This window comes from Haemaphysalis longicornis, unplaced genomic scaffold, assembly GCF_048455015.1.
Source record: "Haemaphysalis longicornis isolate Haplotype H1 unplaced genomic scaffold, Haemaphysalis longicornis Haplotype H1 scaffold_9, whole genome shotgun sequence".
Lineage (NCBI taxonomy): Eukaryota > Metazoa > Arthropoda > Arachnida > Ixodida > Ixodidae > Haemaphysalis > Haemaphysalis longicornis.
The window spans coordinates 93,124,069-93,147,774 of NW_027526460.1; the positions used below are offsets into that span (position 1 = coordinate 93,124,069).

General features: G+C 44.3%; 1 protein-coding gene across 1 annotated transcript; it reads left to right on the top strand.

Annotated features, from left to right (window-relative positions):
* Positions 1-12,930: 12,930 nt before the first annotated feature.
* LOC144153309 (uncharacterized) lies at positions 12,931-23,358 on the top strand. Its single transcript, XM_077684959.1, has 6 exons — positions 12,931-13,051; positions 15,648-15,746; positions 16,105-16,249; positions 21,066-21,104; positions 22,561-22,623; positions 23,291-23,358. The coding sequence occupies exons 1-6, from the start codon at positions 12,977-12,979 to the stop codon at positions 23,356-23,358; spliced, it is 489 nt and encodes a 162-aa protein (XP_077541085.1). The 5' UTR covers positions 12,931-12,976.
* The last annotated feature ends 348 nt before the right edge of the window (positions 23,359-23,706 follow it).

Here is a 23,706-nt window from a genome sequence, read left to right on the forward strand (position 1 = left end):
GCTGAGAAAAAAAGGCTCGGGGAAATGAGGCCTTCAGGCTTATCCGTTATGCTATATCATATAGACCAGGAAACTACAAAGGGATAACGATACCTCGGTGGAGACTTAAACCTCCGGGCAGCCTCCATGGTTGGATGCCCAAGTAATGTGTTGCTGGCAGCGAACAGGCTGCTTTTCTTAAGACATAGAACACAGCGTTTGATCATGGGCCTCATATAGGAGGCTACATGTGCGCCTGAATGATGTAATGTATGTTGGGACAGGACCATTCGCAATGATATGTTGTGTTGCACCCACTGAAGGGCGCGTTATCGAGCTCCTGCTTCCGTTGGTTGTCATCAGCAACCCGCTAAGGCAGCTTCTTCGCTTCTGTTGCAGGTGATGCTTTCAACGCAACCTTGAAGCGCGCGTCAAAGAGTGGTATACCATTCCTGAGTGAAATAGATATGAGCGATTTCCCCAAGATGCGCAGCGAGAAAGCCTTTCAAGAATTCCTTAATTCAAGAACGGAGTGGATGCTACGAACAGGGCAACATGGCCTGGCTTTCATCCATGTTCCAGAAGTTATTCCCAGCGACATGTTTGAACGTGTCGTTCAGGCAAGTTCTTTCTCTCGGATGCACAGTAGCGACAAGCTGAACCATTGCGTCAATATCGAGAACATAAAACCCCATTGTTCTCCCTGAGATACCAATTGCATTTAGGTAAATTAGCAGAGATAGTGCTTTAAAGAGGAGACACAACGCTTACGGTTCGCTTTAAACACATGTACACCGTATCTTTTCCTCGCTGGGCTCGCATTGCCTTGGCTTGTTAAGGGCTCAAGTCGCAGAACAACCTCGTACTCAACGCTCATTTAAATATCCGTGGAATATTCAGTCACCGCATTTACGTCCTGCGAGCTCAATCCTGGTCAATTTTGCTTTCATTCACTATTTTTGCGCAAATTCATTCATGAAAGCAATATACTGCGCGGAAGCATCTTTCTTCGATGCCAAGCCTATGCGTCGCCCCAATTTGTCGTGCATACAGTGCATTAATCGCAGTTTGAGCCCTGCAGTAAGTTGAGCTTTTTACACAAACGAACAATCACATTGGGATCCCAGTCCCACTATGCAATATCTGCCACAACTCGAAAATTTCACTTGCCCTCGGAGGCAAGCCCTATCATCCAAGTATGGCTTCACAATCGGCGACTTGGTTTACACTGCCCTAACTCCTCCGACAAAAGGGCCAACGAAGACATGTACAAAATACGTGTAGCGTTTAAAAATAACATCAAAGGATTCTCAATGTCATTACCCTATCGCCAATCGCCATCTCGCGCACCATCCACGCTGGTTCCTTTTAACACGAGCTGCCTAACGCTGTCGCAATTATTATACCTATAGAAATCTTCATTTTCAGTCGATTTAATTTAATTATCAAGCCCTGAAATAATCAGTCACCATGCCATTAGGCATCGAAAAGAGCAATAAATACTTTGCGCACAATTTTGGTGTCCGTACTCCTTTAAGCGACAGAGCGCAGAAGGCTTCTAGGCCGCGGTGATTAAGCACCCGCGATGCCTCTCTGTTTACGCTAACCTTTAGTGCTCGGGAAGCATAGATCGCAAACGCAGAAACTGCGTTTTAAAACACTCCGCAGTAGAAGTAACGCTACCGCGTCTTAAATTGTAAGACGCAAGCGTAATTATCACCTGCAACTTTTTAATGTTATATTTGTGGTTCGCGAAACACCTTGGCGTTTTTGTATGAGAGGGACAACGTTGGGTCGCGTGGTTATTTGTGTATACGCCAACACTTGGTCGTCTTGTTAGTGTGGCCAATGAGCGGCCTGATGTGGGCCCTCTTTACACTGAGATTGTGGCTTCCCTTTTGTGGGCGGGGAATTCTTAGTAAAACCGAGAATTTTCCTATTTTTGAGAAGAGAGGGAGACCGATGGATGCGAGCCCTGCCCATCCTCTTTACTGTGATCCTGGCTAGGCGAGAAAGGGTATAACATCTTTGTTATATAAAGTGCACAATTAATACAATTGTTTAAAGTTTCAGTAGAGCGTCGTAGGCTTCTTTTCGTCGGCCACAAGTCAATCATCTGATCCTCTTTTCTATCGCCGGCCGGCCAATCCTCCTAGGATCACATCATCGAACTCTAACTTTCCCGTTAGTGCAAAGTTCGTTTAGTGTGCGGGTCCTCTTTCACACCCTCTGAAGATAAGGTGGCTGTATCACCTTGAGTTATTTGTCAGGCTAGAACACTTCTAAAATCAAGTCCCTCTGGTTTTATCTTTATTGCAATAGGGATGGAAAGAACATTTCTTTCACTTCTTATCCCAGACGTCATAACAGACGCGTGCCAATCCAATCGTATGCGTTACGACTCCCTCAGGAGGGCTGCGACAATTGGCTTGTCGGCATGATTTCATTTTGTAAGAGCTGCACAAGCATGGTCCGAAAGAATAAAAAGATGACGGCCACACAAGATCTATCCAAAGACTCCATATCGTTTGCTACAAGATATCTCCAAAGACTCCATATCCTATGGCTGTTTCGGGGGTGGTGTCACCATGTTTTCAGTGGGTCTCGTGTATTATATCTACATAGCACGTCAACAACGCTTGTATATTCATACGCCCTATTTATATCTTCGACGCAACGGTATTATTGCAGTCCCGTGTCCTCCATTACTCGACCTTTAGCGTACCTATTAGGACTGGCACAACGTGGGGGCGTTGATGCCATACTTATCTTTTATTTGCTCTAGTGGTATAACGTTCTCAATTCACATAAATTGACCAAAAGCGCTATCCTAGCAGTAAGATATACTCACTCTTGTTTCTAGACACGAGATTTATCGGCTGCAAAAATTGCAGGAAATGACTCACTGTTTCCTGTGCTGTCTAGCAAAGACACGGTGATAAAACAGATGAAATTGCCGTCAGAAATTTTCCGTTTAGGTCAGAAGAGTATACTACCTGATGTATCTGCGGAAATTCATCAGACAATTACAGAACTAAATTTGTAGTAACAAACGATTAACTTCAAATATATAATAAAGAGGTCTGGCGTATCCATATTTCAGGAAACATGGGAGGATATTTCAAGCCAAGGCCCGAAACAAACGCTTATTGTCGGCTTCAACTACCAATCTGACGAGAGTTTGAGATTGCTGTCAGCATTGACAGGGTAAGTTACTTCAAGCCAGTTGTGGACAGCAAGCAGTGCCGTTTTTATATCAGTCGTGCTTGTTTTTATGCAATGGTGGACTCGCGCAAGTCAGGTTTGAGAAGAAACCGCTTTGATCTCTGCTTTTAAGTTCTATGCTTCATATTTTTTGCATATACACTGATTGTTATCTCTCACCCCATGTATTAGGCGTTAGAATGTATTGCCACTTTATATATATGAGAGTAAAAATGAGTTCAGCAACTTAAAAGTGAAGCTGAAAATTCACTACTTTAGGAAAATGCGTCACCGCAGAGTAGCGTAGTTTTCTGTTTGTTTGTTTTTTTCACTGTCGCCTGGTTTGAAGGTTGTTTGAAGGTTAAATGGGTGCAAATGGCAGAATTAAATTTTGATGCTTTTAAAGTGAAAACAAGAACATTCCACATTTTTCAGCGAATTAAAGTACTACTTCAAGTACAGAACATACTTATTTCTGATGCATGGCTGCGGCTTATACCGCGTTCATTGTGCAGTTAGTTGCACTTATGTTCACTCTCCCCATGAAAAAATTTTGCGGCAATCACTACGGTTCGTATGTTGCTATGGGTGCCTTTGTCTAAAATTTCTGATTATAAAACCGTAAAATGATTGTAAAAGAACAGATCATGAGGTGGGTCGCTTAATCGACGAAGAAATAGCAGGGAACGCGGATGGATTCTTCAGCGTTAACGAAAGTGTAGGAGTCGTTGTGATCAAGCTAAACAAGCGATACAAGTTGAAGAGTGTAAAAGTATATGGGAAAACAGCTAACTACGATGATGATGCCGTAGAAAGTGTCAATGTGAACGGATGGTGGGGTTGTCTTCACCAGCTCAGAGACATGAATGCAGGAAATTCGTTGACATGTTCACAACACATATTTAATGCACACTTGGAAAAACCCTAAAGCAAACCACTCAAGAAATCAATTGCGCTCAACCAATAAACAATCCAGCCCCTCACTAAACACGGTTAAACCTGGATGTAACGAATCTCTGTGTAACGAATTCTATGATTTAACGAATTTTTTAAATTCTTCATTGCCACCCGCGATGGAACCTATGTGTTTCCGACCTCTGTGTAACGAAGGCGTTGCGACGGTTAGCCTTGATGTTAAGAATTCGCTACGTTGATGAGTGATTGCTTTTTAAACTTTTCAGAAAAACTTTCTGGAAAAGTTCACTAATTTAGCGAATTTTGCCTGCACCACAAAGTAACGTTCGTTTCCACGGGGGAGTGCGGTCGCGATTAGGTTGTAGGCCTGCCTGACGGTGTGTAGTCACGTGTCTCCACTGCTGTCTGTGGTGTCGGTTCGTCGGTGATGAGTTCTGTTGCCGAAAAAGGAAAATGTTTGCGTTCTCAAGACAAGCTCGCAGTTTTAAATGCCGTCTCCCCGGTCTGAAAGAAAAAAACATCGCCGCCCGATGCAGTACCCCGCTAGTACCCTACGAACACTTTTGAGTGTAAATAGAGCATACCCTTGGCGAAAAGGCACTTTTTCAGTATTATTTTGTTTCTCGAAACGCGTTATGGTACCGAAAAGTATCAAACGTTAAAATCATCTACTCAAAAGTATTAAACCGAACTATCTAGTTATGTTGGTAAATACAGGGGTAAGTGACCTTGCCTCTTTAAGGTGCCGGCAAGTGCCTCAGCTCGCGGGAAGAAGCAGGCGGAAATCACGCTGCTTTCCACTACAACAAATCCTTTAAGGGTGACTTCACCTTCATTGATGTCTAGCAATTCGGTTTTATTTCTGGTGCACTCCAGAGAGCCTTAACTCAAAACCTGCATGTAACAAAAACCTGCATGTGACGAAAAAGTGCAAATTTTTGTCAACTTCGTTATATCCAGGTTTAACTGTGTCTAAAAATACAATTCAAGTAAAAACCCGAAAGTCTCTACAATAACGTTCTACATAATTAGATGAAATGCACGCATCACGTGAAGTCCTAGCTATTTCTTTACCACCGGAACTCCCTAGTTGTGTACTAAGACTGTGTCTAAGATTGTGTACTAAGACTCTGACTGTACTAAGACTGTGACTAAGAATGGACCGGCCTACGCTGGTCGTCACCGGTGTGTCGCACCCGCTGCGTGGTCGCTATTCGGTGGTAGCCGTTGTCGACTCTTGTTGATGCCGGCCTTCGATGTGCGCGGTCGTTTCTTGGACGGCGTGTGCTCCGCCCGTCCCGACGTGTTTCCTCGGTGGCTACCCCCTGGTAGCAGCTGCCGCTGGAGGTTCTTCATGCCGCGTTCGATGCGCGCGGTAGTTTTGCCGTGCTTCCCTGGTAGCCGCTGCCGCTGGAGGTCCCATTTAGGTCTCGGCAGGAACGTAGCCTTTCGGGGCCGTCGAAGCGAAGTTCGACGGACCGTGGACGCTGAACTGCTGGTGCCCGACCAATGCCGCAGGGGCCACCAAGACAAGTTGCTGGATCACCTAGGACGCCGCAGCCGATTCGAGGTCGGCCCGCTCCTTCAAGGCTCGAATGGCATGGTCGATGACCTCGCTGCGTCCCCCTGGCTCGCTCCTCACGTGTTTCTTCCGACTCCTAGTTCCTTGTCTGCGCCCTTCTCCTTGTGCCCCCCACTTGGGGCACAAGGAGAAGGGCACAAGGAGTGTGCTCTCTTGGCTTGATCGGAGCACACTCTGATTGGCTCCTTGCCGTTTCTTGTCCATATTTTGTCATGACGCCACTGGTATCCTGCGCGGCGTTCTCTGATTGGCTGACCAGTGCGCTACCAATTTGGCTGTGATGCCTCGGCGTTTAGGCTCGGCGTTCATTCAAGTCCTGGCGCGCCGTTGAAATTGACGTTTTTTGTTCTTTTTTTCGGGGGGTTTTGATGCATACCCTCTCAGGGGTTACCTGACAAACGACATGAAAGTTTCTACTAGGACGTCGAATCAGCAATGAAGAAAGAAACTACACAATTCGATTGTAATGGGAGACATTAATAAAATAGTTAACAAGAAGCGAATAGGAGAAATGTCAGTGGGAAACTTTGGGATTGCCAATAGCAACAGTAGCGGAGATGAACTGATGGGATTGTCGAAGAGGAGTAAATTCAGGATGATGAACACATTCTTCCGCGAACAAATATTGACTTCATTTGTTGGGAGAATCCAAGAATTTTTCGGGACGTAGATATGCGAAGCCAGATTCGATGCAGCGATCATATGATGGTTAGACGCAAAGTAGGTTTAATTTTAAAAGGAAGAAAACCAGCATCACGTCAGCCACATACACATGCAGGAATCGAAACTAAACATTCAAAACAAATTCGAGCTTCTAAAGGAAGCGAAAGAGGATAATTTAGACAGGTTAAATGACAATGTCATAACGGCAATAACATAACCTGCAGCCGCTGTACGAGAAGCAACTTATAGAAAACAAACTGGAAAGAGCCAGAAAACGACAAAACTAATTGCGAAACGCAAAAAGATGAAAGATTCGAGTAATGCGGATCATATTCAATTAGCAGGGCTCTCGAAATTCATAAACAAAAGCAAAAATAAGGGCACTCGTGCGTACAACATGACAGTGATCTAGGAAACGCTGCAGACAGGAGAAAGCCTGAAAGCAAATAAAAGAAACATAGATATTATCAAAAAAGAAATGTACGCAGTCAAAGAAGAAAAGGGTAACATAACGCACAACATGAACACTAAAGGTAGAACTATTCTACGGCAGGCTATACGCCATTGATGTTACACACAAGGCATCTACGAAGTCTACAAGCTTAGCTGTCGAAGTCCTAGTAATAACCAAGGATGAAGTTAAAAAGTCTGCCTCTCAAGAGCATGGAAATAAGAAAAGCTGCGGGTGACGGTGGCATCCTCTGTATCGACTGAAGGAGGGATGAGATAAGGTACTCGAAAAGCTTGCTGCATTACACTTGGTAGGCATAATGTCTCTAAAAGTGCGAATACCCTGGAAGACCGCTAACATTAATGTTTCACAAAAAAGGAGACAACAAAGACCTTGAGAATTACAGACCCATCAGCCTACTGTCAGTTGTATACAGGCTGCTTACCAAAGTAAGCATAGGCGACAGCATATATTCCCCACAACGCACAGAGCATGCTGGGTTTAGGAAAGGATACGCAACCCAAGATGACATTCAGTGGCGTCAACCAAGTAACAAAAAAATCTGCTGTGTACACTAAGCCCGTTAAGATGGCATGTATAAAAGACCAGGAAATAAAGGGGTCCTGCATAAGACTTCTATACGACATGTACATTCATATACGGGCAAGAGACATCACAAGCAAAGTGACCAATGCCGGACTAGGAAGGGCGTTCCAGAGGGATACCATCTCGCCAAAACGGTTCGCAGGATGTCTGGAGGAGGTATTCAGGAGGCTTGGCTGCAAAAACTTAGTTAGGAATAAAGGTGGAATACTTCAGCCATTTGAGATTTGCAGGCCACATAGTAGTCTTCCTCCGTGAGTCTGTGGGACACCTCCAAGCAATGCTTGGGGAACTGCAGTAAGAAAGCGGGATTGTGAGTGAAGATAAATATGAATAAATCAGAAGTAATGATCAAAAACATCTCGAAAGCGACCTCTTCAGCGTATATAAGGCGATGCTAGAACAAGTAGAAAGGCATATTTATCTTGCGAATGTTATCACAGCTGACCCCAATAATGGGGGTGAAATTTGGCGCAGAAAATTGCAATGGGAAGCCAAACTAAGGTTGACTCACTGGACCATTGGACGAATTATTATCGGAGCAACACTCAGCAACCTAAAACCAGCGTCCTGAATGGGATAGCAAACTAGAGTATAGGATTATTATCATTATCAAAATCATCATCATCAGCCTGTCTACGCCCACTAAAGGGCATATGCCTCTCCCGTATAGCTCTAATTACCCCGGTCCTGTGCTAACTGCGACCAATTTATCGCCACAATCTTCTTGATATCGTCTGCCCATCTATCGTGATGCCGCACCCTGCCACGCTTGCCGCATTTAGGGATCCACTGTTACCTTTGGTGACCAACGGTTACCTTGCATTCGCATTAAATGCCCTGCCCACCCCCATTTCTTCTTCTTAATTTATACTAATATGTCCCTAACACCCGTTTGTTCCCTGACCCCCTCCGCTCTCTTCTTGTCCTTTGACATTGCACCTATCATCTTCCCTTCCATTTCTTGCTGAGTCGTCCTAAAGAAAAACTCTTTTAGTGAGACTTCAAGTTTCAGCCCCGTAGGTGAGTACTGGTAAGATGCAGCTGTCATACACTTTCTTCTCCAGGGACAAACGTAGGCGTCCATTCATTACCTGAGAATGCTTGCCGAATGCACTCCACCCCATTCTTGTAATTATCTCTGCCTCATGGTTGAGATTCAGGGTCACTACTTGGCCTGAGTAGATATATATCCTCACAACTTCTGCTGCCTCGCCACATATTTCAAACCGCTGCGTTTTCCCGAGGCTATTGAGCATTGCTGAAGTTCTCGGCATATTAATTTTCAGGCTCACGATTCTACTCAGGTCCACGATCCCAGTGCGGTAATCGTGCTTTGCAATTTGTTCCCCAGTTACTTAGTAAGGCAACGTCATCAGCACATCTAAGATTACTGCGATATTCTCCATTAAACCTAGCGCCCACTTGTTCCCATTCCAATGTTATGAACGCCTGTTGTAAACTTTCTGTGAATAACATTGGAGCGAATGTCTCCTTGTATTACTTTTAGTTATTTTATTGGTCTCCTTATGGAGGACGATGGTAGCTGGGGACCCATTGTAGATACCCGGTAGTATTCTTACGTAATGCTCGTCTACACCCCGATTCCACAACGCCTTCGGCACTGCTGAGGTTTCGACCCAGTCAAATGCTTTCCCATAATCTTTGAAGGCTTTCTATAGGGATTGAGTAGACTGTGTGCATTTCTCTATCGCCTGATTGGTCGTATGAATATAGTCTATTGTTGAATAGTCTTTTGAAACCCTGCATGTTCATTAAACTCGCTGAAATCTGAGGTGTTAGGCATTCTTTTAATGATTACCTTGGTAAGTACTTTGTAGACGACTGTCAGTAAGCTCATCGGGCTGTAATTCTTCAAGAGCTTCATGTCACCTTTCTTATGGTTTAGGATGATGATCGCATTCTGAAAAAAATGCAGTGCACTCGCTGTCATTAGGCATTGAGAATACAGGTTTGCGAGTTTTTCTAATACAATATACCGGCCATCCTTTAGGTCTGCTGTTATCATATCCTCACCAGGTGCTTTGCCCCCTTGCATTTCTTCTTTGAGTCTTCTGACTTCTGTTATTACTGCTGGGATGTCTATGTCCTCCTCTGAACTACTTCCTGGTTAGGTATTATCCTGGATGTCGTGGCTACTGGACAGATCTCCATAGAACTCCTCGGCTACTATAACTATTTCTCCCCTATTTGTGATGTCAATGCCTTGCTTGTCTTTAAGTGCATACATGTCATTTTTCGCCTTGCAAAGACGCTTCATTACTACTTTCAGGTTGTCTCAATTCTTTAAAGAATGCTCAATCCTCTCCATATTGTACTTCTGTACGTCAGCGGTCTCACGCTCCACTAATTCTATTGTCAGCTAATTTGATTGCTTCCCGTTTCTTAATTAAACCTTTCGTCTCCTCGGAAACTTTACCAGTATCCTGTCTAGCGATCGTACCTCCGACTTCTACAGCAAACTCCGTGATAACGCGTGTAAGATTGTCGCCCGTTTCCTGTGTCGTAAACTCTGCTTCCTCGGTTAGAGGTGAATATCGGTTCCGCAGCGCGATCCTATATTCAACTGGTAGCTCATTGATCGGCTTCTTTCGTACAAGCTTGTTACGGTTCCTCTTGAAATGTAGCCTAAACCTCACCCAGCTAGTTGAACGCTTCTATGAAGATAAGTAAGCGGCAACGGCTAAAATAAAAACACCGTATACCGTAGTTATGGGAGACTTGAATGCTAAAGCAGGCAAGACCACTCACTCTGGCATGGCACTCGTTGGCCTCGATGACCTTGCGGCCTTAACACAAACATGCACATGGAGACAAAGCAGTTGGGAACTGTGGTCTGTGTTGTGTGGAATAACAGTCGCAGAATCGAATAATCTACGCATCATGAATAACTTCTTCCGCAAACGGCACAGCCGGAAGTGTATGTGGACGATCCCGAATGGAGAGCATAAAAATAAGACTCAATTCTATGCGATAACCCTGGCGCCGTGCAGGATGTAGAAGTGCTCGGGACGGTGAGGTTTAGTTACCACCGTATGGTAAGATCTCGAAATAGGCTAGAGTTTAAATGAAAGAAGATATGGGCTTCGGCAAGTCATGTAAGACGAAATGACAACTGCTGGACTACCAGGGCAACAGAGTGGATGCAGAGAAATGAATCTGCAAGAAGGGGAAGGAGAATAACTCGATTCAGGGATGAAATAAGAAAATTCGGGGAACTCGAGCAACGCAGGACAGGAGTTGTCGCTGGTTAAGGGGAGAGGACTCCGTCCTGTAGTGGACCTAAGTAGGCTGATGTTGATGATTCATCCCAATATATTTTTGCTGCATGCTCCAGTGCTCTTACTGCTCTCAAACCAGGATTTTTTTTGGGGGAGGGGGCGTGAGAGGAGTTGGTCTTCTGATGGGTACATAAATTGTATGTGGTTAAAGACATCAACGCCTTACCAAGCTGTGTCACTCTTTGCAGGAAATGTTCGCTGATGGTATTCATTACACATACGAGAAGGTCATGTTGCGAAGAGCCCTGTCGAGTAATGCCTTCTTCAAGACCCACAACAATGCAAGATGTGGCTGCTATGGTACTTTTCTCTCCTATATCTGTTTTTATATACCACACCCTGCATTGTTTCCCACGCCTTCCGCTTGTAGCACAATGACAGGCGCACTTATGATAAGACTAACGCTCTTTCTTCGAGTGCATGAAGTGGGGAAGAATATTCCTATCTCGGCAGATTACAAGGAACTACTAAACTAGTCAGTGGGTGCAACATTCGTATTTCCCTGCTTCTTTAACCAGTACTAATAGAAGTGCAGTAAGTATGCATTTGCTTGACGCGTCATCAACGCCCGTTATGAGCCTCAATTTCAAATGAATGTTACTGAACTTCAAGACTGGAAACAGCAGGACAGGCTTAATGTTACGTGTCCAGGTTTAACAGTGGAAACCATTACCATTTTCAAAGAGCACCCTTCGTATTCACAGTACGTCAATCTTTGAAAGGTTATTTGCTTCGTGAGACTTTGAATTAAAATGGCAGTCTTAATCTCCGCCCAATATCATACAGCCGCTGCTGTTGTTCTTCTAAAGGGACACATATCCACAGGATGGCAGCTTCGCAGTGGTGTAGTTGGCAACGTTTTATAAGAGCCAGAGCGCGCTGCTGCAGCGTGCATTTGTAAAACGCTGCTGCCGACTTTTCATGCTGGAGCAAGAGGGTCGGATGCCGTATAGCAGTGCCCGGTACTTACAAGAAGCCTGCAACACTTTCTCAACTTTCTTCTCAATCCTAAATGCTCACAAAACTTGGTCAACAAGCGCCACCACGACTTGCGAAAGGGAGTCAGAAGGCATCACAGCCAGAAGGCTCTGCTGCATTCCCAGCTCATAAATTGAAAACTTGTTCAATATATTTCTATTTCGCTGCCCTGAATTTGTGGCTGTTACCTGGCTTTCTTCAGTTGCACCAATTACACGTTCGCTAGTCACTTTAAAAAAATGGCAACGCAAGCGCAAACCACGCAGTGTGCCGCTCTGTGCTGACGAAATATATATTTCGCATTGCTTCCAAGTACGAATGAAAAACTAAAGGCGTTTATCAGCACTGTGGCGACCTCCAGTAAAAGGCCCATGACAAGAAAAACACCTTTCTTCAAATAAAAAAACAGGATTTGGTTACGCACTCAGCTCGATTCCAGAAACGGAACGGGTTTTTTCAGTCGGAAACACAAGAAATACTGAAAACTTTCACATTTAGTGGTACAATGACCAAATGTCGGCAAGATTTACGTATTATGGGCCAGCAAAAAACAGTTATCAGCAGGTTAACAGCACGGCAGCCGTCAAATATATACAATCGAAGGGAAATAGAGGGCCCACTTTACTAGCCCAGTCGTAACTTTTGGCGGTGAGCCCCAGCCGACAACCTCAGACGCCGACCGCCCCAGCTGCTAAGGGGCTTCGCCCCTAAAAGTTCAATTTGCGCTACAAAACCACAGCCTTCAAATGCCAGGGATCAAACACAACAAAAGGTGCATAACCTTCGGCACACTTGGCTTCCGTTGTAGGGTAAGTTAGGTTAGTGCTGAAAAGTGCTAGCGATACGTTTCAGTACGTGTTGTACCAAAGATGTGTTGGTTTATACTGTTTCCCGTGCTTCTACGACTATTGGGCCTCTAAACCGCTTACGTAAGTATTTGTTTGCGTGATTCAACAAACATTACCCGAGTGACAGACAGCCAATTTGTTAAATAATGCGCTGTTGCTGTCCAACTTACTAAAAAAGTTCTATACCTATTCACCTGAGAGGTATGTGGCACTATCACTGATGGATTTGAGCCATCCACTCCCAACATCACCCAACAATATTTCTTACTCGAAGAAAAAATCATTCTATCAGGCTGACGATGTTGCACCACTGAGCTTTAGAAGAAGCAGAGCCGCTCATTTGATATTTGAGAGCGGTCATGTACACTTTAGTAAAATATTATGCGCATTCTTTCAGGCGGCTGTAGAAAGAAACTCACTGGAGCAAACGACGCCCTGCCTTTCGTTCAGCATGGCTGTGAGGGTCTTCCACGAAGCCAAGGATGACGGCACTTGCAGCAAAGAAGAGTCATCAAAGTACACTCAGGTGATCTTCATAACAAAATCTACAGGCTTCCGGTACTTGCTAGTTGATGGTATCTTAAGCACATACAATACGCATGATTTTGATAAGGGGCTCTGATCATCCTGTCCCGCTGTTTTGGCAATCATAATGTCTCGTGCGCCCACGTAGTCCCCGTTACAGTGGTTGGTCATGCTGTTAGCATTCATGGCATGATTATATATCCGCAAAGCTATTTCTTTCTCCTATCCTACCTAAGTCATTGAAAACGTGCACGAAGTGACAACCAATCTGAATCTGAGCACGCAATATAAGCCACAGTACTGCCATGACATCGATTATGAGAGCAGTGTCAGAACTCCAGCTCCGGGGCTCGCAAGTAGCGTTCTACTAGGAACGTGTGCAAAAGCAAAAAAGGGGGCCAAGTGGTCTGGTTGATGCATGTTAAAAATGTGAGAAACAGCGCGAAAGAACAGGACGCAGAGTAGAAGACAAACAGCGCCGCGTGTTTGTCTTCTACTCTACGTCCTGTCCTTTCGCGCTGTTTCTCACATTTACAGCAAAAGGGGCCTGAAAATGCTATTGTAAATAAACATCTGTACAAGCCATTCCTTTTGCATTAGTGGGTAAGGTGCGGCTGAAAACATTAAATGGTAAATTTCGAAACTTCCTCAAACATAGCTTGCATGTATGTTCAGATGGCCATGCGGCCATCAGCAAGGAATTTGTGAACGTGTCCACCTTAGACACTCCCTTGCAACCGCGTGCTTGGAAGTGTTGCTGCGGGTAGGCGAAACACTACCTTAACAAGCCATACATACTTGGACACGATTGCGCTCCTGCTTGTTGCCATGGCGACGTCGCCGGAGGAAACACTGAAACAAGGGAACGTCCGTTTACTAAGGAACCGCAAAAAATTCAAAGAAATATCAAGCGCCCTTTTGTTACTATGCGTAGCAACAGTGCGAAGAATGCGAAGTCAGGAAAACAGCAAATAAATTTAGCAGTACAACATGAACGGCTATGCACAATACCGCAATAAAGCACGAAATAAAGAGCAGCAAATTACGCAACATTTTAAACAATCTCCAACGCTTCTCAAACTCCACAGATAACTATTGAAGTTTCAATATTTTAATATCCCAATTGGATGATAACTATGATTCGCCAGAGTCCATAACAAAATTCATTAGCGAGCTTCGGAGAAATCCAGGTTTTCCTTAATCGCCTGAATTATACCCGAATTGCACGTTTGTTACTATGCGTAGCAACAGTGCGAAGAATTTTATTGTATGCTGGGCCTTTGGCCATTCTTGTATTGGGGGCAATGAAGTAGCCGCCAGAAGCGCAGCGTTCGCTGTCTAACAAAACTGTGTGCTCGCAATCTGTGTTCCATATTGTGATGTCAGGACACTAATGCAAAAATTCCCGAGTCCTAGCAGCAGGAAGGAAACCCCAGACAATAAAACAAAATTACGCAGGTACACACGACAAAAACACAGTATTTTTTTAAGGTTACACTCTGCATACTGGGAGTGGAACGTCCGAATCTTATACGAATGCGTCGTTCACGACGCGGGCACACTCATTTTAACACGAAGGTGTTTTCTGGCGGGATAAACCAAGATTTTACTTACGTCATATCCGTCCCGGAAAAGACGCCAGTACACCTTTGGAGAAGCTATCTTCCAGCAGGACGTCGCTCGCCAAACGCACCCACAAGACAGCCGCCGACCCGCAAATCATGCTCAGCTGCAGATTTCAGTTTCGTAATTGCAGGGGAATCAACCACAGTTTTTTCAGAGATTCACAAACACCGCATAGCACTGCACTAGGCACTTTTATCGCATGATACCATGTATTAAAATGAATGCGCTTGAGTTCCTACGTTGTATTGGCTTTTTATAGAATTTCACCCTTAACTGTACTGCCATATGTAGTAGTGTCGCATGCAGCCATTACACCTTCCCTTTATAATTAGCCTTAATTGCATCACATCTAACCTTGTAACCTTTCTTTAGTTTTAACCTCTTATCATAAAAGTGGCTGTATGCTCAAAACGCACGAACACGTCATCGCCATAATCACCAGGTGTACGGATATGTCATTTTTTCACTCGTCACACTCATGGCCGGCATTTATGCAGCATCACGATAGCTGTAAAATATGGTAATCTTCAAACGCACCCACCAAAATTCCACCTAAGTTACAATCGCGACTGGTACAAAATTGTATTTCCTTTCGAAGGTTCCAAACACGTCATCCTTTGGCGACCTCTTCGGTAAAAAGACATGAAATAAAAATATTGGAATCGTTGTTATCACCAACCTTGGCCAAATAAAAATACTAGAGCTTCACAAATTTGCTTCGTTTAAGGTTAATAACCGGCGTCGTTGTTCCAGTTACTGTTTAATCTGTGTGAATTAACGAAAAAAACACTATTTTGTGTGTTGAGTTATGTGCACGAAACGATTTATTTTTAAGCGTTTGTACTAGTTGGTCTTTCTTGCCCTCAAAGAAATGGTGCTGTGGAGACTGCGTGCTTCGTTTAATTCACGCTTTTTCCACGTTTTCTGCTAATGCACGTTTTCATGCACGCTCCATTTTTTTATCTTGCCAGATCTGCGACCGAATAAAAGAAACACAGCTTAAGGAGCCGGGAACATTTGAAGACAACATTATGTATAAGTTTGAAGACTTGAGAACCATTCAAGAACGGGTACGTCTACATTTCATATTTTTATTTTCTGAATGGTGTTTTGGACGCTCTACATGAGTAATTTGTTACGCAATGTAAGGCAATCTAACAAAAATCTGGGCAGCCGGGAGTAACCACGAAATAACCGAATTTTAATAAAAAATACGGCAGTTACCTCAATTATTTCTTTTGTATTCTTGAACGGAGATCAGAGTTGAATTGAGCCAGTTTGGTGAACGAATAGAACAGATTCATTGAAAGAGGCAAAGAATGCACTCCCTTGTGAAACTTTCACCTAATAGCGGAATCCAACTGTTGCGCTGGTTGGTTAAGGTTATATCCGGTAACATTACAAATGGCGTGGCTGTTTCTTATGCAGGTAAACCCTCTCTACGGCAGAGTGAAGAGACTATGTGCGGCGGCCTTCGAGCTCAACATGGAGGACATTGAGGGCACTTGCGATGCAGAAGGGGCCCCGTTTCCGCGCTTATGGGCTATCCAGAATGCACTTATTAAGGAATCAGGTGAGCAGGAAACGGAAGTTGTCAATACTTATTCTCATCTGATTCACTGTAAATAAGCTGGAGCCAGAGCTTCAGGCTCTCCGGCGCATATGGGTTACTTCCTTCACAGCAAGGCGTGCCACTTCCGAAGGTGGGTAAAGAGGAAGGTGATCCGGTTCCTTACACAGTGTAAGAAATGTCGGGAACGTTGTTTTCTTCTGCTTACAAAAGGTGTGCTGCCTTTGATACATATAACACTTTACAGGCACTGCTAGCGCGTGTCGATTGCCCAAATCATACATAGAAAAATTCAAATTTTGGGTGTTTAATGTGCCGAAATCGCATCAGGGTTGCCAGGCGCCCTGTAGTAGAGGGCTCAAGAATGCGTTTGACCACCTACGGATTTTTAACGTGCGTAGGAATCTTGACACACACGTGTTTTCACTTACCGCCTCCATCTTAAGAGCAGCCACCGCGGCCGGATTCAAGCCCGCGTCCTTGAGCCACCGCGTCCTTATGCACTGAGCCACCTAGGTTGGAGAAGCATAGATTTATTTCTATGCCTTTTTTTCACAGCCTAAAGCGCCAGCTAACGCACACAAGATGTCTTTAATGGTGCTTACAAAACTACTATCACAGACTCCACTGACCATTGAGAGTTGTCTTGTAACCTGCACGTGCAATGCCTAAAAATCCACAAAGGAAATACACCAAACTAACTTTAGGCAACTCAGTAAAGCGAAACCTGATATGGTTTGGCAGAAGCGGTCCTGTCTTTTTCAGCTGTGTTCTGTGCTGCGCATAGGCGGGACTTCTCCAGCACGGGGACATTAAAGAGAAATAGTAGTATCTTTACTGCAGAAGCCTATGCTATTCTAATCACAGTGGAACACATAAGACAAAACAAAATACAAGAATCGGTCATCTACACAGACTCCCTAGGTGTTGTTACAGCATTGAGTTCCTTCAAACTCACAAAAAACTGTCCTAAATCGCCATTTTAAAGCTCCCATGACTGCCTATCGGTCAAAGCTAAATATACTTGTATGCTGGATCTCGGGACGCAGTGGTATTTTGGGAAATGAAATCGACGACAAGAATGCCACTGTGGCGGCCCTCCGTACTGGTGTTGACATACCACAGGTTCCTTACCTCCATTTGAAATCAGTCACCTGAGGAGAAATTCGAAAATCCTGGCAGCACTCATGGAACACACAAGCAGATATCAAACTCCACTCAATAAAACCACACCTGGGAAGATAAAAAACAGAAAACCGAAAGCTTTGTTTAAGTCTCGATTTGCAGAGTGCGAATAGGCCACTCGTAGGCTACACACTTATATATTTCGAATGCCACATACCAGTTGTGACAAGTGTGGGGAACGGCTCACCGTCCTCCATGTATTACGTGCACACCCTGCACTGAGGCCAGAAAACGCATTTTACATTCCGCTACATCTTTCACTGTTTTTAGGAGATGAACCTATGTTCACAAACAAATGGCCTTTAAGTTATCTTGCAGACATAAAGTTGTTGAACCTCATTTCATAGAGTGCGTGTCCTTAGAGCCTTCATTATTTCGCACGGGGAGACCGCTCGCGTAGCAGGCGCTTCGGCTCTAGCTGCATACAAGTTTCCATAATCCCCTTCATCAGCCGTTATGAATATCTTCATGCTTTAATCCACGGGCCCTTTACACCCCCATATGCAATATTTTATGATATATAACACTCACCTCACACATATTTTATGATCAAACCTGACTATTACAGGACCACGTAACATAGTTTTGGCGCTCTTTGGTCTTAGATACCCTCGCGCCAGTAAACACAAACATAGATACATACAAAATTGGCCCTACTTTCATCGCAACCCAGTAAGAATGCGTGCACAACCACGTGTGTACGTGTCACGTGTGCTTGGTGTGTAGGGATAGTTGTAAAACAGTCTGCTGTTAACGTGTTTTCTTGCTCACAGCCTTTAAAAAGGATTGACCTCGGTAAATCGTTTTAATAGGCTATTAGTAATATGCTTTACCTATCTCGTAACCACTCTTATCTGAGCAATTTAGGGCACAAGGCGAACTTAGAGAATCTGAACTCCGAGATGCGGAAGGGGGGAGGGAGGTTTATTGAAAGGTCCTTATTGTCTTGCGGAGCTTTCTTAAAGAACAAACATAAATCAACGTGGATTTTTGCTCATTGGATCATTTGTACCTGTGCTACGCGGTCGTTTCAAAGGCCTTCTGAAGGCTTTTGAATTGATTGTCTATCGAGTGTCACATTCTAAATACATGGGCGCACTTGTACTTGAGCGTTCAAATATAAATGGAGAGTTGCCGTGTAGTGTGGACATTACTCATTCACGTAATATAGTAATAGCACTTAATACAGCAGTCTAGAGTACGCGCTGGCAAAACCTTGCTCATCTGGTGCTATTACCCTCAGATGTCGAATTTTTTCTCACTTCATACCATAGCTAACCTCAGACACCCTCGGTAATGAGGTGGGTTCTGGGAGTCTCTTGGTATGCGCCAGGGCTTTCACTTTTGTTGCTAATGCAAGACACAAATTTTAGTCTCCCGGCGCTTTTCAGAATTTGGTATTTTTTGTCTATTATGACCATCGTTACGTTTTACGCTGAGCACATTTTACACCACGTTCCGAATGTTCTTTTTTCTGCTTCACAACCATCCTATATTATCCCGCCTGAAAGGCCACGCGTGTTTAAGCTTCGGCGTCGTTTCGCCATAAACGGCAACGCACACACTAAAATGAGGGAGTTTCACTATTCCTGCCTCAGCGTGGACTTCGCTGTGAGGTGTGCTTACCCTGCGTAATGTATATATACTTGCTGTCTACACTCGTCTTCTGAAACGCTGATTTAGCTGTTGCTTTATGGCCCTCTCAACCTGAAAAAAAATGATGGTGATGTGTTATGTAGTAAGAACCTCATAGCCAAAGAGCGATATCTGGTTTTGTCGCTCTTTGGCTATAAGGTTCACACATCACCATTATTACGTTGTTCTGAAAACTGGACAAAGGTGATGTACCCTTAATTCTAATCGCCCAAACGGGAATAAAGTTTCACCTAAACTGCTATAAATTTAAATTTCAACAACTTCCAGTGTCAGCAGTTGAACATTTAAGGGAAATATAGTCAGCAGTCCGATTTTTACTTCGAGAATGCTCAATGGACGTAATGCCAGCCCACGGAAGTTTCTCCGTTGTTTTTACGTGATGAACCGTAATTAGCAGTAAGCGTCTTTTAACTTACTTTGGAGACATCGGATTTTAATGTAGCATTTTATACTGTATATCAGCTCAGAGCTCCTAAGCGAGGAGGGTAGTTTTGAGTGAACATTCATTCTTTACTCTGCCCCATAATCATTATTTTAACTGTACCGTTTGTGCTTTAAGATAAAGGCCACACAAATACACTCATGTACGCACGCACGCACCATTCAACACTAAGAGTTTTAACTACAAATACTGCTCCAGAAATGACAATCATTGCCTTGGCACTACTGGGCTTTCGTTGCCTTTGCGCCAAAAAACAATCATACATCCGGTAACTACACGAACCTCAACAAACTTCAATCACGTAAAATTGGCAAACAAAAAATACCACTTAAACAAATGCACTTTGCAGACTAGAAATAGGACACACGCGTGGAACACATTGTCACCTTTTACACGGCACATAAAGTGTACGAGGTGTGGACACGAGCATCTCTCTCCAGGTACAGGTTGAATACACAGAACATGACGCCGACAGAACAGACGCAAATATTTTTCCAAGCGGTATACTCAACAGCTACGACTGAACCCAGCACACTTCCCTTCAGACAAAGCTATGCTTTTATGAATACGTGCTCCTATTATTACCATATCGGTTTTTTACAGACTGCTTTACATCCCCCTTAATAGGCTTTCAGCGTTTGGTACTCCATTATTACCTTCCATGAACGCCAGCACTTTATACGCAGTTTGCGTTTAGAGTTATCGTCGGCTATGACCATCATAACTTGTTAATACGGGGTCTTGTGCACCCATGAATCACTTTTAATCATATTACACTCATCAGACTGTATTTAGCCAAACAACCTTTCATAAACTTTGAATTACGATAATCTCTATTTGTTGCCCTTGCGCCACAAAACACACACACACACAAACACACGCATGCACGCACGCACACACACATACACGCATGCACGCACGCACACGCGCACCCACGCACACACGCGCGCACACACATACGCACACACTCGCACACGCACGCACGCACGAACGCCCGAACGCAAGTACACACACGCAAGCACGAACGCACGTCCACACGCACACACGCATGCACACACAGTCACGCACACGCACACGCGTGCACACGCACACACGCGCTCACACACACGCACACAAACACGCACGCACACACACACGCTCACACACAAAAAAAACACACGCACACACACGGACACACACACGTGCACGAACGCGTGCACGAACGCACGCACACACGCACACACACACGCACGCACATACGCACACATGCACACCTGTTCTTGATGGCCTTTTGGGCTCCAGATGTTTCAACAAAACGTTACTAGTAGTAGGTACTTGCTCAAGTAGGGTATTGAAAAGATTAGTGTTAAAAACGAGCCGGTATTCTGGAGGGCGAGACAGCCTGGAAGGGGTTGTTTGTTGCCCTTGCCACAATTACCATAGTCCATATTACCATAGCGCGTAAGCAATTTTGGTTAAAATAGGCTTTCCCTATGTCCTCCAGATTTAATTTTTGAGCCATTCATTACCAACGTTTCTATCTTTCTCATGTTTTAGCCGCCAAGAAGACTACGCCAAGAACAACAAAATCGCAACGTAAGTACACCTTCTGGATTCCACTGAGAAATTCGTGTTTCTGCAACTGGCAGGTTGCACCTAGACACCTCGACGTTTATATTTTGAGCATTGATAACTTCCACAGTCACGCCCACTATAGCTATATAATGGGGCATATGCACTGAGTATCGGCTATACTCCCATTTGCCAAGCTACACTCTATGGTCAAGTTCACCCGTCGAAAACTCCTGCCTGCATTGTGCCACACGCCGTTCATGCAAATTTATGAATGCCTAACTCCCACCACACAGTTACACCAGCACTGCTTCAACCCCAAGTAGAAATAAAACTCCACGCATCTTTATACAAGGCGCTTCAGAAGCAACCTTTAAAGTATCATATTCTGCTTACTTGGCCCAGTTTAACTGGAACACTGAACACAAAATAGTTTTTAAAAGCGAAGCCCAATGTTATATGTTGGATGTTGAGTATTAAGAACGAAACAATCCGAGGACTCCTGTGCATATTTTCTGTTGTTTACTAGGGAAGTCCGGGGTATTATGTCAGATATTGAGTATTTAGAGCTAAACAACAATCCGAGGGCACGTATGCACATCTTCTTGGGTTTGAATGCCAAAGCTTAAATGTCGGACTGAAAGCCTGAGAAAGCCTGAGCACCGTGTAACGGGGCAGTTAATGACTATGGTGAGTTTCCTGATCTATCTTCCCCTTTATTGATCTGCCGTTTGGACGAGCACCTTTCGGTACTGCTGTATTTAAGCCGCTGCTGTGGTTAAGGGGCACCTTAACCACAGCACAGGGGCCGTTTTTATTTTAGAGACGCCGGCGCCTGGTTGTGGATTTTTAGCTCAATCTCGTGCCGTGGACGCCATCATGTTACGGAACGTCTGCGAAAGACTCCTTGTTTCGTTGGGGACGCCGAGTGGCCGTTTTGTGCTCCTAATGGCTCAGTGATCACTGCTATGTTACCAAAAATATTGAGACTCCAAAATCGCAATCGTTTGTTTATAAGCAATCGGAACGCAGACAGTAAATGGGCTGCAGTCGGAACATCACCCCTCTTGCCTGAGCTTGACCTTCATGCTTGGATGCGCTTATGTTGCGTATTTGTTAGGAGCAATAATCCGTTTAGGTTTCGTAAACGTACCTCTCAATAATGTAAAACGTGAAAATCCAGCACAACGTATATGGCGCTTCTGATATATCGTTGCCTTTCTCCATGACACACCATTATACGTCTTTTATATTTAAAACTAATTGTCTTCTGCGTACAGTCACCATTAATAGTGCACTTGCTCGCTTCATGGCCTCTAAATTCGACCTTTTTGCTTCGGCATTCACAATTCATACAAGTGCTTGGGTTTCTTCGGACGTTAAGCCATTTGAGCTTACCTGCCACGCACATACACACTGGCATCTTTGACTCCTTCTGACATCTTCTTGACGTCTTGACATCTTCTGCTTCTCTTTTCAGCACCTGAAGAGGAAATAACCACTACTGCAAAAGCTACGGATGTGCCAACACTGAAGCCATCAGGTTGGAGATTGTTTTCTGCGTCGGTAGTAAGGGTTCCGTTTCCCGGTTGACTTTAGAGAATAACCTGAACGACGGCGTAATATCTGAGTGTGCGGAACCACGGCAACTCGGAGACTGTATGTAGCATACTGAGGGAAGATGTTTGTGGCGTTCGGACATAGCGCCAACGCATCGGCCACCGAAGGCACCCAGCACAATGGCCTTTTAACTGCTTTTTAACGTGTGATACTACCTACTCTATAATGGCGTTAAAAAACATGCACTCTATGAAGTTCTTGTTATTGAGGACACCTACCATCTTACGTGGTATACACGCCCAGTTTCTTCTGTAGAGGGGAAAGGAGGTTCGCCTAGGCTAGTTATCGCATAACCATAACGTGGGCAGCGTGAAGGTTGAAAGCATGCGTCTGAATGCCAGTGGTGCAAAACTTCCCTCTCGCTCATTATATTTTGAGAGATAAAATGGTCGCCCGAGGTGAAACACCAGTAGCTTACCGATTGTGATTGATTTGCATGACATCTAGCGCTTCTAAAAGCGCCTTTTTTCAAATACATTACACCAGCGTCAATTTTTTGCGCATTCATCAGCTACATTCTTAAAGACACACGTAATGAGGTATCCAGAATGACATGTATAATTGTTCACTCAAAATGTTCTCGATTGCAGGCACGAACACAGCACTGCAGTTCCCGGTTGGTGGACTAGTTTCTATGTCAGTCACAGCCTACCTTTGAAGTCCTAAGAGATAGGAAGCACCCAGGGTTTCCTCTTTGGAAACATTGGAGACGCTACAAGGATTACTGTTAGAGGGATAATTAGTGTAATCGATGACAAAGATAACTAGAATAAACGGTATAAACGACCTATAAGGAAAGCACGGGATCCCCGGGAGTTCAACAGAAAATGCTCGCTAACAGCGTTTTCGGGCTTGCTAGTCTGAACGCTCTTAATTCAGCACTGTGCACCATTTCTTCATTCATTTTGTATCTAACGCTTACGAGCTGCACCAACTGTTACTTCTTCGTGGTTGAATTTTTTTGTAACACCGATACATCACGTATTTATATACGTAACAAACATTT

Excerpts from the sequence above, each read along its gene's own strand:
- LOC144153309 (XM_077684959.1), top strand. The coding sequence starts at position 12,977 with ATGGCTGTGAGGGTCTTCCACGAAGCCAAGGATGACGGCACTTGCAGC. Across the intron at positions 13,052-15,647 it reads AGTCATCAAAGTACACTCAG|ATCTGCGACCGAATAAAAGA; the intron begins GTGATCTTCATA and ends TTATCTTGCCAG. Across the intron at positions 21,105-22,560 it reads AAGAACAACAAAATCGCAAC|CACCTGAAGAGGAAATAACC; the intron begins GTAAGTACACCT and ends TTCTCTTTTCAG.